Source organism: Cajanus cajan, chromosome 8 (genome assembly GCF_000230855.2).
Source record: "Cajanus cajan strain Asha chromosome 8, NIPB_CcT2T_4, whole genome shotgun sequence".
Lineage (NCBI taxonomy): Eukaryota > Viridiplantae > Streptophyta > Magnoliopsida > Fabales > Fabaceae > Cajanus > Cajanus cajan.
This window is the reverse complement of record NC_138524.1, coordinates 3,088,130-3,106,019: the sequence shown is the minus strand read 5'-3', so window position 1 is coordinate 3,106,019 and position 17,890 is coordinate 3,088,130. Positions and strand designations below refer to the sequence as shown.

The 17,890-nt window shown below is 24.7% G+C and overlaps 1 protein-coding gene and 1 non-coding gene across 3 annotated transcripts; one reads left to right on the top strand and one right to left on the bottom strand.

Annotated features, from left to right (window-relative positions):
• Positions 1-5,154: 5,154 nt before the first annotated feature.
• Positions 5,155-5,238, bottom strand: TRNAL-CAA (transfer RNA leucine (anticodon CAA)). Its single transcript has one exon. It is a non-coding gene; the product is annotated as a tRNA-Leu (tRNA).
• Positions 5,239-5,338: 100 nt separating this feature from the next.
• Positions 5,339-9,522, top strand: UNG (uracil dna glycosylase). Of its 2 annotated transcripts, none has more exons than XM_020359101.3 (7): positions 5,339-5,601; positions 5,674-5,897; positions 6,418-6,576; positions 7,639-7,669; positions 7,867-8,002; positions 8,299-8,382; positions 8,481-8,798. In XM_020359101.3, the coding sequence occupies exons 1-7, from the start codon at positions 5,394-5,396 to the stop codon at positions 8,488-8,490; spliced, it is 852 nt and encodes a 283-aa protein (XP_020214690.1). In that variant the 5' UTR covers positions 5,339-5,393; the 3' UTR covers positions 8,491-8,798. The 2 variants fall into 2 exon arrangements, with proteins under 2 accessions (XP_020214690.1, XP_020214689.1); XM_020359100.3 differs by lacking the exon at positions 8,481-8,798 and adding an exon at positions 9,219-9,522 and having other exon boundaries at positions 5,340-5,601.
• Positions 9,523-17,890: the final 8,368 nt, after the last annotated feature.

Below are 17,890 nucleotides of genomic sequence, written 5' to 3'. Positions count from 1 at the left end.
TATCCTTTCATTTGGTTCAATTTTTATATAATTAAAAAAAATAAATGATCACTCGTTTCTTGTTTATTTTAACTCTCTTAATTGAACCAAAAAAAAATTATTTGAAATTAAACAAAAATATAAAATGGACTACCTTTCCATAGTTTACAAATTAACTTTTATTTAAAAAAATAATCGATTTTACTTAAATAATTAATATACTTTTAAAATTTAAAATGGGAAAATTTAAGTTCATTAACAATATTGTGTAGTTAATAATTATCTACTCTATTTTATCGCCACTTGGGAAGTTAAATAAAAGAAGGAAAAATAACAGTATATAACTCTAATTAAAAATATTTGTTTGAACATCACACACATGAAAAATAAAATTGAAGTTTCTATTGGAATAACCATGACAATGATCTAGAAATTTACAAAGTTTTAGTTAGCAACGCTATGTCAGTAATTTTAAAAATTGTTGTATTTTGTTAATTGTTAGTTTTTTAAATTCAAAATTAAATTTATTTATATTTGTTACTATTTATATTTGTAGAGACTCGAATTTCATTTTTTATGTGAATGATGTTTAAACATTAATTTTTTATTAGAGTTAGACATTATTATTTTTCATTTTTTTTTATTTCACTCTGCAAGTGACAAAAAAACAGAGTAAACAATTTAAATCAAATATTATTGGTGAACTTACTTTTTTTAAAGTAAAACTGATCAATTGAAAATTAGTTTATAAATTTTAGAAAGATAACATTTTTAATATTTTTGTTCAACTTCAAATAATTATTTATCTAGTTCAATTTTTGTATAATTAAAAAGTATATAAATTCTTACTCTCTTTCTCTTTGTTTTAACTCTCTTATTTGAACCAAATAAATAATTATTTAAAATTGAACAAAACTGTTAAATGTATTACCTTTCCAAAGTTTATAATTTATTTTTCAATTTTAAAAATGATCGATTTTACTTAAATAATTCATATATATTTTTAAATTATTTACTCTATTTTTTCGTCACCTGGGAAGTTAAATAAAAAAAATGAAAAATAACAGCATCTAACTCTAATTAAAAATCTTGATTTGAACATCACATACCTGGGAAACGAAATTCAAGTTTCTATTGGAACAACCACATTAGTGAACTATAAATTTACAAAATTTTAATTACCAATGCTATATGAATAATTTAAAAAATGGTTGTGTACCAACCCGACCGAGTTGATGAGTTTAGCCAAAGATAGAAGATATTGACATCTCGAGCCAAATAACATATTGGTAACATTGGTATATCACATTGGTCAAATAGGGTTATGTCATCTAAAGACCCTATTAGCGAATATAAGGTACGGTTATAAGTGCATATCATAAAGATCGTAACACCCATAAAAAAGATAATGTTATCTTTGAAAAGGTATGTGCGTTATAAATAAGACACGTCTTCATTATCATATACTAACTTAAGCATCAGAGTTTTTTTGCAGGTACTCCGGCATCGGAAGAATCGAGTTACCAAGCAAAAGAGACTTTGAGATCTCACCCAGCATGGTCAACACCCATACTATTCCATGTGAGAACAGGTTGTATATTGATAATTGTTAGTTTATTTAAAAATTTCAATTTAAATTTATTTATATTTGTCACTATATTTTATTTTGCTAAAAGGAGATCTAAGGAAGCATTTGATAGATGAAAAGTTTTTTTGTACTCATAAATCATGATTCCTGAAAATTACAAATAAATAAATATAACTAATTTTTATTTTTGAATTTTTAAAGACTAATAATTAAAAAAATAACCATTTTTTAATTTTTGTTTTAACATTATTAATTACAGTTGTATAAGTTTTTATTCCACTATGATGATTGTTTTTGTAGGGACTAAGATTTTGTTTTTCATGTGTGTGATGCTTAAACATGAAGTTTTCATTAGAGTTAGATATTGTTGCATTTTTTATTTATTTTAATTTTACAAGTGGAAGAAAAATAAAGTAAATAATTTAAATCAAATATTGTTGATGAACTTAATTTTTTTTAAGGTAAAACTGGTTAATGGAAAGATAATATATAAACTTTAAAAAGATAACACATTTAACATTTTTGTTAATTTTCAAATATCATTTCATTTTGTTCAATTTTTATATAATTAAAAAAAATAAATGATCACTCGTTTCTTGTTTATTTTAACTCTCTTAATTGAACCAAATAAAAATTATTTGAAATTGAACAAAAATATAAAATGGACTACCTTTCCATAGTTTACAAATTAACTTTTATTTAAAATAATAATCGATTTTACTTAAATAATTAATATACTTTTAAAATTTAAAATGGGAAAATTTAAGTTCATTAACAATATTGTGTAGTTAATAATTATCTACTCTATTTTATCGCCACTTGGAAAGTTAAATAAAAGAATGAAAAATAACAATATCTAACTCTAATTAAAAATATTTGTTTGAACATCACACACACACATGAAAAATGAAATTGAAGTTTCTATAGGAATAACCATGACAATGATCTAAAAATTTACAAAGTTTTAATTAGTAATGCTATGTCAATAATTTTAAAAATTGTTGTAGTTTGTTAATTGTTAGTTTTTTAAATTCAAAATTAAATTTATTTATATTTGTTATTATTTATATTTGTAGAGACTCGAATTTCATTTTTTATGTGAATGATGTTCAAACATTAATTTTTTATTAGAGTTAGACATTGTTATTTTTCATTTTTTTATTTCACTCTGCAAGTGACAAAAAAATAGAGTAAACAATTTAAATCAAATATTATTGGTGAACTTACTTTTTTTAAAGTAAAACTGATCATTTGAAAAATAGTTTATAAACTTTAGAAAGATAACACTTTTAATATTTTTGTTCAACTTCAAATAATTATTTATCTGGTTCAATTTTTGTATAATTAAAAAATATATAAATTCTTACTCTCTTTCTCTTTGTTTTAACTCTCTTATTTGAACCAAATAAATAATTATTTAAAATTGAACAAAAACGTTAAATGTATTACCTTTCTAAAGTTTATAATTTATTTTTCAATTTTAAAAATGATAAATTTTACTTAAATAATTCATTTTTTTTTTTAAATTATCTACTCTGTTTTTCCGTCACTTGGAAAGTTAAATAAAAAAATGAACAATAACGGTATCTAATTCTGATTAAAAATCTTGATTTGAACATCGCATACCTAGGAAACGAAATTCAAGTTTCTATTGGAACAACCACATTAGTGAACTAAAAATTTACAAAATTTTAATTATCAATGCTATATGAATAATTTGAAAAATTGTTGTGTACCAACCCGACCGAGTTGATGAGTTTAGCCAAAGATAGAAGATATTGACATCTCGAGTCAAATTACATATTGGTAACATTGCTATATCACATCAGCCAAATAGGGTCATGTCATCTAAAGACCCTATCAACGAATATAAGGTACGGTTATAGGTCCATACCATAAAGATCGTAATACCTATAAAAAAGATAATGTTATCTTTGAAAAAGTATGTGCATTATAAATAAGACACATCTTCATCATCATATACTAACTTAAGCATCAAAGTCTTTTTTTGCAGGTACTCCCCCATCGGAAGAACTGAGTTACCAAGCAGAGGAGACCGTGAGATCTCGCCCAAGATGGTCAACACCCATACTATTATAGGTGAGAATAGGTTGTATTTTGTTAATTGTTAGTTTTTTTAAAATTCTAAATTAAATTTATTTATATTTGTTACTATTTTTTATTTTGTTAAAAGGAGATTTGAGGAAGCATTTGATAGATGTAAAGTTTTAATTAGCAATGTTATGTATATAATTTAAAAATTTGTTGTATTTTGTTAATTGTTAGTTTTTATAAAACAAATTAAATTTATTTATATTTGTTACTATTTATTTTGCTAAAAGGAGATCAATGGGAACATTTGGTGGATGAGAAATTTTTCACATTCAGGAATCATGACTTTTGAAATGTACAAATTAATAAATATAACTAATTTTAATTTTTGAATTTTTAAAAACTAACAATTTACCAAAATAACTATTTTTTAATTATGGTTATAATATTATTAATTAAAATTGTGGAAATTTTTAATTCACTATAATGGTTGTTTTTGTAGAGATTGAAATTTCATTGTTGATGTGTGTGATATTCAAACATTATTTTTTCATTAGAGAGACATTGTTGTTTTTCATTTATTTTTATTTAACTTTCTAAGTGGAAAAAATTAGAGTAAATAATTTAAATCAAATATTGTTGATGAAGTTAATTTTTTTTAAAGTAAATAAAACTAGTCGATGGAAAATTAGTTTATAAACTTTTAAAAGATAACACTTTTAACATTTTTGTTCAGTGTCAAAATTTTTATATAATTAAAAAAGAAAAACACTCACTCACTTTCGATTTGTTTTAACTCTCTTATTTGAGCCAAATAATTTTTTTTTATCTGAAATTGAACAAAAATATAAAATGGATCACCTTTCTAAAGTTTACACATTATTTTTAAATTTAAAAAATGACCAATTTTACTTAAATTATTGATACATTTTTAAAATTTAAAATGAGAAAAATTAACTTCATTAACAATATTACGGTTAAAATTATCTACTCAATTTTACTGTCACTTGGGAAGTGAAATAAAAAAAAAAATAGTAGTATCTAATTATAATTTAAAATCTTTGTTTGAACAACAAACATATGAAAAACAAAATTCAAGTTTGTATTGGAATAATTACGATAATGAACTAAAAATTTACAAAGTTTTACTTAACAATGTTGTATCCATACTTTTAAAAATGGTTATGTTTTGTTAATTGTTATTTTTTAAAAACATTTAGAATTAAATTTATTTATATTTGTTACTATTTATTTTGCTTGAAGGAGATCTAAGAGGGCATTTGGTAGAGAAAATGTTTTTTCATATTCAAAATTAAGATTTTTGAGAATTACAAATTTTAAGTATCATGACAAATCTAAAAAATCCTTATTTTTGTTAATAGTTAAAATCTGTTTAATTACTTATAAAAGTTCTTAAAAATATTTGTACTAAATTTTTTAAAATTAAATTTTTTTATGTTTCTGAGTATATAAATATTGTTTACAAAAATTATTTTAAAGTTATGTTTTTGTTTATGTTAAATATTTACCAAAAATGTCAGAAGTGGGATTTGAACCCACGCTCTCTCACGAGAACCAGAACTTGAGTCTGGCGCCTTAGACCACTCGGCCATCCTGACTTCTTGTTCACAAAGTTAATCTTATTATATAAGTAACTAACTCAATGAAAGGGTGCAAGTCATTCTCTGTGCTCACCCTTATAATTATAAATGTGAGTCGAAAAGAAGAAGATCCGTGATACATTCGTTTCCGTTCCCGCCATTGCAAAGGGAAAATGGCATCGAGAACGAGAACCCTAACGGACATTTTCCAACCCGTTTCGAAGCGCTCGAAGCCCACTCTCGCCGCGTCCTGCAACTCCGACGGCGCCAATGCCACCGCTCTCTCCGTCGACCAAAAGTCGCGCGTCGAATACCAAAAGTTCCTCGCCAAGTCAAAGAGGAATCTCAAACTCTGCGTCGAGAGGCTCCAGAAAAGCAAAGGTAAATCCGCATCCCGTCGTTTCACTCAATGCATCGTCGTTTCCGTTTCTGATTATCCAAACGCGCGATCAGGTTCAGGTTCAGGTGGCGTGAAGCTCGAGGAGCTTCTGGTGGAGGAAACGTGGCTCGAGGCTCTCCCTGCCGAACTTCAAAAACCCTATGCCCTCACTCTCTCCAAGTTCGTCGAAAGCGAGATTTCCACCGGCGACGACGTCGTTTACCCTCCCACGCACTTGATTTTCAATGCTCTTAACTCTACCCCTTTTCATAGAGTCAAAGCTGTTATCCTTGGCCAGGTTCTTAACTATAGTTACATCAATTTCATCTTTTAAGTCCTTATACTTTACTTTGTTCCGTTTTAGTTTTTACACATGAAATGTGTGGTTCCTGCCTATATGGATTAAAAGGGGAAAAAAATGGTACATATAGAGACTAGAATAAAATACTTTTAATTATAAACATTAAAAGATAAAGTTTACGAAATTATATGGAGCAAAGTTAATTAAACCAAATAAATTAAAGTGGAAATAGGTGATAGGCCGATATTTTTATTATATACTAATGAAAAGTTACACCAATGGAGATATCTGATTAAATGACACTATAAAATTATTTTACACTTTTTTAAGTGTCAGAGCATCACCGTCAAACTCAAAAAGAAATTAAAGTTCTTGAACTTAACTTTTTTGTTTTTTTTTTTTTGAAGTTTTCATTTGACTTTTGTAATAGTCAAGGTGCATAGGTTGAGTTTACCCAATAGAAGTTTATCTAATCTAACATTCTTTTAGTGATTTTTGGGTTTTGTTTAATGTTTAGGACCCTTATCATGGGCCTGGTCAAGCAATGGGGCTTTCATTCTCAGTCCCTGAAGGGGTCAAAATACCTTCCAGTTTGGTAAATATTTTCAAGGAGCTTCACCAAGACCTCGGCTGCTCCATTCCACTTCATGGAAATCTTCAAAAGTGGGCAGTGCAGGTACAATTTTGAATCTCCGACTTACGCCTGAGTTTTGTGTAGGGTTTTGTCTTTTTCCAAAGGTTGCAATGAGGGGAATATGGATCATCAATAGTAATTGCAAATGGGTGTGGGACTAGCAGTTTTTGTTCTCATTTTGAAAAATAAAATGGCAAACTGTAAAGTTTTAAAAATAATGTCAAGGATAATGATAATGGTTATCAATGATTCAACGTATATTCTCAATGCCATAAATAGCTAATTTTACATAAGTATTTTTACAGTATTGAGTGCTGGGTAGTATTGATTGTAATGTACACTGTAAACGTCTTGCAAGGTGTGAACTTAATCTTGTTCATGTTTTGAAAGCACTTTCTACACTAAGTCATCTTTGTGTGATATGGTTAATGGCTTAGTTTGGATTAGCTTTTCGATAAGCCCTTCTGGGAGGATAAAAAGAATGAGGTAATGGATCAAACTTTTCTCATAAGTTAAAATTAAGTTATGCTACTTTACATTTTTATAAGTTCTCATCTCACTTTTCCAAAAGCTGAAATGCATAACATGATATTAACTTAAGGGAAAAGTTTGATTCATTTTATGTCTTCATTTCTTCTCCTATAAGTGTTTATGAAGAATTTTAACCAAACTAGGACATTTTCTTCTAATATTTTGTATGCTTTGAAGATAAAAACTATTTGTCAATAACTAAATTCACACCTTAAAAGAGTACCAATTAGTTTTATTGAGTAGAAAGATGGATTTTTGGTGAAGTTTGGTAAGTTTGTGGTCTAAATGTTGAGTGATGTTGATATAGACATTTTAACACAGAAATGTGCTAGTAACACACTTTCTAAAACATTTTTCTTAACACATCTCTTATTGGTTAAAATTCATTGAAAATTACAAAATCGTAAGGGAGTTATTAAATGAGGTGTGAAACTTACTAAATTTTATGATTTTCAATAAATTTTGACTAATCAAAGAGTGTGTTCTTTAGCATTTCTCTTTAACATAATGGATGACTTCATTTGGTGAGTGTTGTTTTTTAAATAATTTATCACAATTTTAATTTCATTTCAGGGTGTTCTCTTACTCAATGCTGTTCTCACAGGTTAGTTTTCTTTTTTTTTAATTTAATTTTTGTGAACTTCTAATCAAGTATATTGATGACTTTTTGGTATCATACTGTTTTATGTTTCACTACTTGCTTGCTGATCTAATATGAGTTATGACACTGTAATTCACTATGTTTTCTTTTTCTATGCTTGTATTCCTGTGGTGTTTTATGATTAGTATTTTACTGTTCAGTCAGGAAGCATCAAGCAAATTCTCATGCCAAAAAAGGCTGGGAACAATTTACTGATGCTGTTATCAAGACAATCTCACAGAAGAAGGAAGGAGTTGTGTTTCTGTTGTGGGGAAACTCTGCTCGGGAGAAATCCAGGTACTGTCTTTGTGCAACTCTAACATGCCTTTGAAACCAAACATGAAATAATGACCTGGGCATGCTATAATTTCGTTAATAATTTTCCAAAGCCAGCTTGAAAAAAAAAAAAAACGGTTAAATTTTTATTTGACATATGGGTGACAAAGTAATTGCTGCAATTATATATCTATTAACTATAAGCTGCATTTTGGAAATTGTTTTTCTAAAATAAATCGACTCATTTCTTTAATTACATGGAAGATAAATTCTGTGAACCCCGTTTATGAATTTGGGCTTGAGTGTCATATACACAGGTTAATTGATGCAACAAAGCATCATGTTCTTAAAGCTGCACATCCTTCTGGTTTGTCTGCAAATAGAGGCTTCTTTGGCTGCAGGTAAGGTGGTTTTGCATTATAGTTTAATGTGTTCAATATAGCTGTGAGTAAAATAAACTTCTATATGTCCTGCCTTATGTTTATAATATATCAATCAGGCATTCTTGATCATGTGTTAAGTTTATTTCAAGAATAAGGACACGTGTTGGCTAACTGCTATTGTGAATAACTGCTGGAATTAGAAGATATGCAACAGAGTGCTTTCTGTGAACGTGTTAAAGTATTTTTTTTTTGTACAGACGATGCAGTTTATAACATGACATTTATTAAAAGTTTTTTTTTTGGTTACAAAATAGTTCCATTTGGAGTCTAGAACGTTCAAAAATGGAGGGCTGTAACTGTTATTGAATATTTAGGTTGTACTTGGTTGAGTAGGTGGAACTTGGAATGCCGAAAAGTGAAAATATATTTGAACACCATAAAAGTCTAGAATACATTTGCATTTCTTTTTATGAAGAATTGCACTTCTCACATACTCAACCAAGCTCACTTAGTATTGCAAAATCAATGCAGGATTTAAATTGTATGTATGCTTTTTTTTATTTTATGTAGTAGTCACTGGGATTTTCAATCCACCACTACGAAGGCTGTCATTATTAGTCGTTCATATAGTGTTTGATGTAATACCACAGGTTCATGTTCTGTTCCTCTGGTATATTGAACCATTTTTGGTTAGCTTTGTTATAGACTCATGAAGTGAAACCGAAACTCAGATCTTACTTAATATCCAATTGATATTTGAAAAAACCACCCGATCAATTTAATTTACCCCTCGTCAACATAAGCAATTTTTGGTTCCTGCTTTTCATCTCGTTTAATTAAATTTATCTGAGCAGGCACTTCTCTCGCACTAACCAACTTCTGGAGCAAATGGGGGTTGATCCCATAGATTGGCAACTATAATTTATACGTGAAGTTTCAGGGTTTTTTTTGCCTTGGTTAGGATCATTTTTTTTGCTTTTTGTCCATAGTTTCGCCCTGCAGTGTCGTTACCTTTGGAGATTCTGCTGTTATGACCATTACTATGTCCTCAGATACGAAATTGATTTCGTGTATTATCTATCTGTTGTCTTAATATTAAAGAACAAAATATATCATCTGATGCTTGATATTCTAAAAAGGACAGTCTACTTGCTTTTATCCATGTTTGAGATCGTAGCAACTACATGAGAGGATTTTTTTTTTTTGGAATGAAGATCACTCGATATTTTACATGCGTGTTTGTGTTTGTAGAGACAATTTAAATACATACTAATACTATGTCGGTGTTGATTTCTAATTAAAATCATTTCATATTGGTAATTTTTTAAGTTAATGAAATAAAAGAAGCAAATATCAAGGATGCTTGTCGTCTGTGTAGAAATGTTTTTGGCGTTTATTTTATTATCTTTGTGTAACTTTAAGATTTAATACATCATTTGATTTATGAATATTTGAGAATTATTAATTAGGTCCTTCATCTTTTTATGTTTATGTAATTTAGTTCCACATATTAAATCCACAAGATATTATTTATATCTTCACTCGACAAGCACTTTAGATTATTTCATATCATGTTTATTAGGTTTTAATCCGTCTGATTAAATTTTATACTTTTCTAGAATTCTTGTGACTAGGAAGGTTGTAAGAAAATTTTAGGAGTAAAGATTGAAACTTGATATATATGATGATGATATGGAATAATAATATGATGTGAAAATTTTACAATTTTTTAATTTACGAGCTTAATTGATTTTTTTGAAAAATAAAAATCAAACAATGTATTAAATCTGGTTTTAACATGCAGAATAGTAAAATAGGAGGGAAAAAATGTAGGCAAGTAAATTCATAAGTGTTTTAATGAATATCTTCTTACGATAATAGTAGTAAGTTGTAACTGTGCATTACTTCTAACTTTTTTAAATTTTAATAAAAAAAAATTCTGAGAATTCATTCATTATTAACTTAGAACTTTAAGTGTTTATTATCATTTAAAGTGAGTGATGTATTTTAAATGAATAATTTTAGTTACCCAGAAGGTTAACAATTAATATTATGTATACATGTATAATAAACTAAGAATATTAATGGCTAATAAATTTTTTTGTCATCAACTAAATTTACTATTTTACTGTTGGTCGTTTTAGAAAAGCTAAATCTTTGTTTATAAGGTTTGCAGTTTTTTTAAATCAACCATTTTTACATAATTTAAATATTTTATTCCTTTCAAATATTAATATTCAAAATTGAATACATAATTTAAATTTGAAATTAAATATTAATTTTTTTATATATCGTGTTAAATAAATAATTTTTAAAAAAATATTTTGACTCAATATTTTTTTTTAAAATTTTTATTAACAAAATGAAATTTAATTGACAATGAAGACATTTCTTATTAATGTATAAAATTTATATTTGACAATCTTTCTTTATTATGGGCTACAATTTACAAATACATAATGGTAGAGAAAAATCAATAATCTTCATAGCTTGTTGGATGATTAGAAATGAAGGCTTGCATTTTTAAATTGTGTTTCTTAAGTTTTACTTAACAATATCATCTCTGACATCTTATTAAGTAGTATTATTAATTGCAGAGAATTTTTATTTTTTTATTTTTTTATTTTAGATCTTCTATTTGTTTAGTGTAAGAGTTGTCATATAATTTGGAGAGATTTGATTTGGAGTGAAGTGTAACAGCCATTCTTGTACTTTCTATTATATTTGATATATTAGTTATAATAATTGTATTTGTAACGTAAGCATTAAAGTGAATCACGTTTATATTTGTACTTATACTTTGTCTAGTATACTATAGATCAGAATACAAAATTTGGGTGAATGTCACAATTTTCCCCCCTTTTAGATATATAGTATTTCACATAACTTTTGTAATTAGGAAAAAAAAAAACACTCCTCAACCATGTAAAACTATTTCCCATTCATTTCTGTCGACATATTTTTAATCATTTATCTCTTCTTCTTTTTTTATTGTATTTATCTCTTTTAAAATGTTCTATTTAATCTCTCTGTCCAAAATAAATTTTAAATTTTTTAACAAAATCTTATATATATATATATACAAGTAATTTTAATGAAAGTATTTTTATGATCTATTATTCAAAAGAATTGTTTTCAGAAATTATTTTCTCTTTTAATATATTATTTTCAACTTTATTTTTAAATTAAAATTTAATGTTTAATTTTTATTAAAATTAAATTAATTTTGTATCACAATATAAATTTAAATTATATTTTATATTTTAAAAATATCTATTTATTACAAGCTTTAATTAAAATACAATTTATATATTCATGGCTACTTATGTATTATAAATTTTAATTATATATAATTAATACTTGTAATATGCATTTCACAATATTAACTTTAATTTATTCATAAAAATTTATTATTATAAAATTTAATAATAATACAATTCATATATTAATTTTTTTTATTTATTATGATAAATTATATAAAATAAACATTTATCAAGTTTAATATATAAACTACTTTTTATATATATATACAAACTATAATATTAGTTTACACTTAAATTTGTAACAAAGTTATAAACTTATAAGTTAGAGTAAAAAATGTTAAAACAATTTAAAAAGATTTAAAACGCTTTGTAGCAAAGTTATTTAAATTTATGTTAGAATAACCCGTGAGTAAATGTGAAGTGAATATTGGTCCTATAATTTAGGATGGAGTTCCAGGCTGTATGTGTATGTTTGACACTATCAAGTGGATTCCACGTGAGTTGATGTGACCTAATAACTATGCCAGATCACACATATACCTTCGAATCCTCCTTATTTATATCTCTCCACAACATGTGCTTTCATTATATTGGTTCATTATGTGCTACAATCACTAACAATAAAACAAACCTTACAAACTGCACCCTCCTGATTTAGATATGCCATTTCAATTCTTTGGGGGAGTCCAACCCAAAACAAAACGCATAGTTCAAAACTAAGTTAGCAAAAAAAGAAAGAAAAAAAAAAAAAAAGCACAAGTATTTTTCTCTCTCAAAATATACTTGGCTAATTTTATTACAATATATACCTTTTACAATTTTTAACTTTAAATCTTCATGATGCAAATAGGTGTTAGTCATACACTTTCCAATTTTGTTTAAATTTAATTATGTTTTCTTCCTCCTATATTTTATGAGTTTGTTGATTACACTATTTATTTATATGTTAGTTGATTATTGATATAATATATTAATTATTTATATGATATATTAATTATCTATATAAATTATCAATAAAATATGATGTGCAAAATAAACATTTAATATTAATAATTAATATTTCATATCAACATTTAATTAACTGAAATATATGACTAATAAAAAAGAGGGTAAAATGTTTAAAATTTTAAAATTAAAAATAATTGTAAAACTTTAACAATAAAAAAAGTGAAATTAAGCTAAAACTTTAAAAGTCAGTAAATAAACCAAAATTTAATGACCTAATTTTAGATTTGTATAAAATAAATTATGTGAATACATAACGTAGCGAGGAGATTAGTCACTGCTGTCGGCGGTGAATACTCCAAGGATGAATAAAAAAAAATCAAATCTTAAAAACGTATTTACAATAAATAAATGAACTAAATTCAAAGTTATTAATTAACATGATGCAGGTTAAAGGGATATTAATTAACATGATGCAGGTTAAAGGGATATGAAAGTTAAAAAAAATTAGGGAACCAATAACTTTTTATTAATAAATATTAATTAGTAATTATTATATTAATATATAAGACTATTTGGGATTCATATTATCTTTATCACTCCAATTTTATATTCTCTTTTGAACAGACTAACCTTTTAATTCTGGTTATAGGGAGAGCCAACATGGTAAGCATTATATGTCACTTATAATTTTTTTAATCAATATTTTGGGGACACTTGTTATGATTATAAATGATGATGGGATATCTACCAAAAAAATAAATGATGATGGGATGAATATACTCTTTTAGATATTTGAGTAACATAGAAAAATGTGAAACAAAATATCTTTGTGTGGTCGTTGCTTTCATCGTTGAGGCTGAAATTCTCTTGTCTCCTCACTTTTGACAATTGGTCATTGCTATTTGCTAGGATGGCCCTTGTCCTAAGATATTTGCATCATGATTCCTCACATTTACATTTATATTTAATATTTAATTAATAAAGTGGACATTACAACCACATCTCATTGATAATATCGCCTCACCTTATTGGCTACTGCCTCAAAGGGGAAGAAAAAGTAAATTTATATTAACACTCTTTAGAATTCAAATAAATAAGTACGTGCATACATTAAAATTTGAAATAATAACTCTTTATAAATTTCTTGTTTATTACATGAAAGTATTAAATATTTTATTTTTAAAAAATATTAATAATATATATTTTTAAATCTTTAAATAGAAAAATATAATATTATAAAATAATCATCCCTATAATCACTAAAATAAGTTAATTATCTCTAAATACTCAAATTCTTAATTATTACTTGATGTCAATTTTTATGTTATCTTAAATTTTGTATTGATCAATAATATGCAAAAACTATATTTTAATATAAATATATATATAATGAACATGAGTCATTCAGTATCCAAAAATTAGATTCAAATATTACGTATTTTTATTTTATTAAAAATACATCTCTAGTTCTAAATATAAATAACAAAAAAAAATTATGTTAATTAATTTTAAATATAAACAAATTTTAATTAATTTTTACTCTATTTAATGTTATTATCATTAAAATGTCTTTTCACCTAATATTAACTACACTCTTGTTCTGCCAATCAATTGTTAAATTATGAGAAATAACTTTGGTTAAAATATTTCTTGTAAATAAAAAAACAATACAATAAACAATTGAGATTAGTTTTATAAAGAAAAGTAGACAAAACTTTTAATTTAAATCTTATAAAAAATACATGAGCGAGTAACAATGTTGCATGTTATAGAACTTTTCTGAAAAAAATACTCTATTCCTCTCATTTTATTTGTCTCGTTGGAATTATTTTGTATTTCAAATTAATAAGATTTGTTTAATTTTCTTTTATATAAATTGTTCTAAAATATTTTTTTATAGTCTAGACTACCGGAATGCTTGTATCTTCTCTTGAAAACAGATATTTTCAAGCAAGTTACAATCACATTGGTCGACAAGATTCTTCTACTTATTATTTAATACAATTATATATTCATAATATATAGTTATTCTTATAATAAATATTTAAATAATAAACATATTATGCTTTAAAAATATTTTTAACTCATAAAATGAATAAGTTTTGTTTTTAATTCCTATATTATTTTTGTTGTATTTTATTCTCTAAAATTTATAATTATTGTTTATAGTCTACATTATTATGCACCATTATTAATTACTTGTTTGTTTATTAAAAGATTAAATGATTATTTCACGTGTTACTTATAATTGTTAGTGATATCATATCAATATGTGATATTTTAAAAAAATTTGATAAGTTATTAAAATAAAACTTATTTATATTCTTAAAATCATTATTAAGGATCAAAAATAGTATTTTAGATTTTAGAGGGATAAAAATCAAAGAAAAAAAATATTTTAGAGATCAAAACTAAAATTTATTAATTTTACGATAACTAAAAATATTTTATAAGAACAACCAATAATATAACAAAATTTGAAAAAATAAAAAATAAATATCTTTTTACAAGGATTTAAATCTAAACTTGCTTATTTTATATGAACTAAAAATATATTTTAATCATATATTATTTATAAGAGATTGAAAATTTAAAATAAGAAAATAATAAGAATACATCTCACTAATATTAGAAATAATTTTAAAAAATATATATTAAGAATAAATTTAATATTATTAACTTAATTGATTCATTTTATTAATTATTGTAATTTGGTATATTTATTACTCCTTGGTTCTAACAAATGGTAATTATAACATTTGAAATATCTTTCAAAATAAATGATGCATTTATTTTTTAAAATTTTATATTAATTATTATTTCTTAATCATATTTTTTTATGTTTAAGATTTTTCATAAATTTTAAGAATTATTTAATATTAAGTTTAAAATGTTTTTATTTAATATTTTTAACAATAATATATATATATATATAAGTTAATTAATATTACATTCTAAAATATAAAAGGTTTGGAAAAAAATAAAGGCTAAAAAAAAATTATGATAGGGAGGGATTTTTTTATTTATCTTTTCATAATTTTTTTAATCACCCTAATTGAAAGTAATATATTTATTAAGAGAATTAATTTTTTTAGAAAAATTATTTCAAATGGTACATTTATTGTTGTCTTTGATTTACATATTGAAACTTAAAAATGTAATTATTGAAAAATGAAAAAACTTTTGTTTTATTTTTTATAAGATAAAATTTAGATAAATTTTTAAGTAGAGTCGATATTTTTCTTCTATCAAAATTATTTATCTCGATAATATATGTAAATATATATATATATTAATAATCAATGATAAAATATCAATTTTAATTGTAAAACAACACCAACTATGTTAAAAAAAACTGTATATGAATTTTATTCTTTTATTAGTCTTTCTAACATGTGTCTTAAGAACACTAGTTAATAGGAATTTTTTTTTTATTAAAATTATAATAAAGTTACATAGTGAACATGCAAATACTCTTTTATTTTTATTGGTGAGCATTTGTTTATTTTGAATAAAGAATTGTGACAGTCACATGGTAGTGGGGGCAGTTTCCACGTGATTTCACAATGAAACAGCCAATGGAATCTTGTTGCATTGGGATGCTAATCTTTTTAGATCTCTTCCATTCACTTTTTTTACTTTTTTCTCTTTCATTTTAAATTACTTAATGCACATTAATACCAAACAAACAAAAGTGACAAATTCTAAACTAATATTTTAAGTTCTTCAGAAGATATTTTAGGTATTCACTGTGTGAAAATATTTTATATTGATAAATATAGAATAATATTTATCAAATTAAAAATTTAAATTTTATTGTTATTAATATTTTTATTTTTTTTGGTTCGTCCTGGAGTATCCACCGCCGACAGCAATGACTAATCTCCTCGCTACGTTGGAGGCACCTCAAAAGGTGGGATAGCTGGCCCCAAAATTTATTGTTATTAATATAATTTCTATGGTCAAATTATAAATTATTATATAATAAACTATTATTTAAATTTATATTTATTATAATCATGAATTAGTTAATAGTGTATTCTTCTATAAGGATCATACTCTAAATTCTTTTATAGTATCTTTCTACTCATTATACAGTGAAATTTAATATATTTTGTGTTTTTGAAATATTAAATATATTACTTTTTGATAATATGAATATTTCCACTTTTATATAAATTTCCATAATATTGTTAAAAACAATTGTTAAATATAACTTAATGCAATTAATATTTTTAATCAAGTAAAAGGATTATTAACTACAGTAACTTCAATGGAATTATATAGATGGGTTGCTTATATAATTCTTAATATTATTAAATGTTATTATTTAATAATATTTTTGTTAAAATGTACTTTTATTTTTAATTTTTAATCTTATGATAAAATGAGATGAAAGTAATATAAGATGACAATTAAAAATTAATTAAATTTTAATATTATTAAATACTAATTATTATATTAGTTAATAGTATAAGGTTGTATTTAACATTGTAATATAATCGATGTATGAGAATTTAGATTTGATCCTCATCTCTATTGTTGTTGTAATTTTTTTATTGCAAGTTTAATTTAAAAAGTTACATGAATTACTTATTTTATCATTGTCCTCTTTTTTTTTCTTTTTATAAAAAATATATTAAGTGAGAAATAAAGAAAAAAATTTGGGTTTATTTGGTAAAAAAATAGAAGAGAAAATAAATTTTTAATTATATTACTAGCATATAAGGAAAGTTAACAAAATAAATAGATGCAATATAATTATAGTAATCCAATAATGTAGTCTACACATCCTATATTGTTCATCAAGCAACTACCCTACCTCTAAAAAACTACTACTCATGGGTAGCTATCAAAGCATCTAACTCCAATTGTAACGACCCGCCTGGTCAATACACACAACACAACACACCAGAATACTACACAGAAATGAACAAGTATATACATATAGGATCTATAATATATATATATATATATATATATATATATATATATATATATATACAAGGTCCAAATCCGTCTAGAATCAGAGTGTACAAAATACATCCAGCAAATGCTAACTAAGTAGCTAAATACATAAAAGAATAAAACTTCATCTGCTAGCTGCAAACTCTCCTCAACAAACACCAACTTAACCCTGCCCTGCTCCCATACATAGTATGATCATCGTAGTCCAAACCACATGAAACAACAAAAGGTAAGCTAGTGAAAGAAACAACATACATATATAAATATATGAATAATAAACAGCTACAGCTATCAGCACATCAATCATCTTAACAACATCAGCTTTAATATATATAACAACACACCTT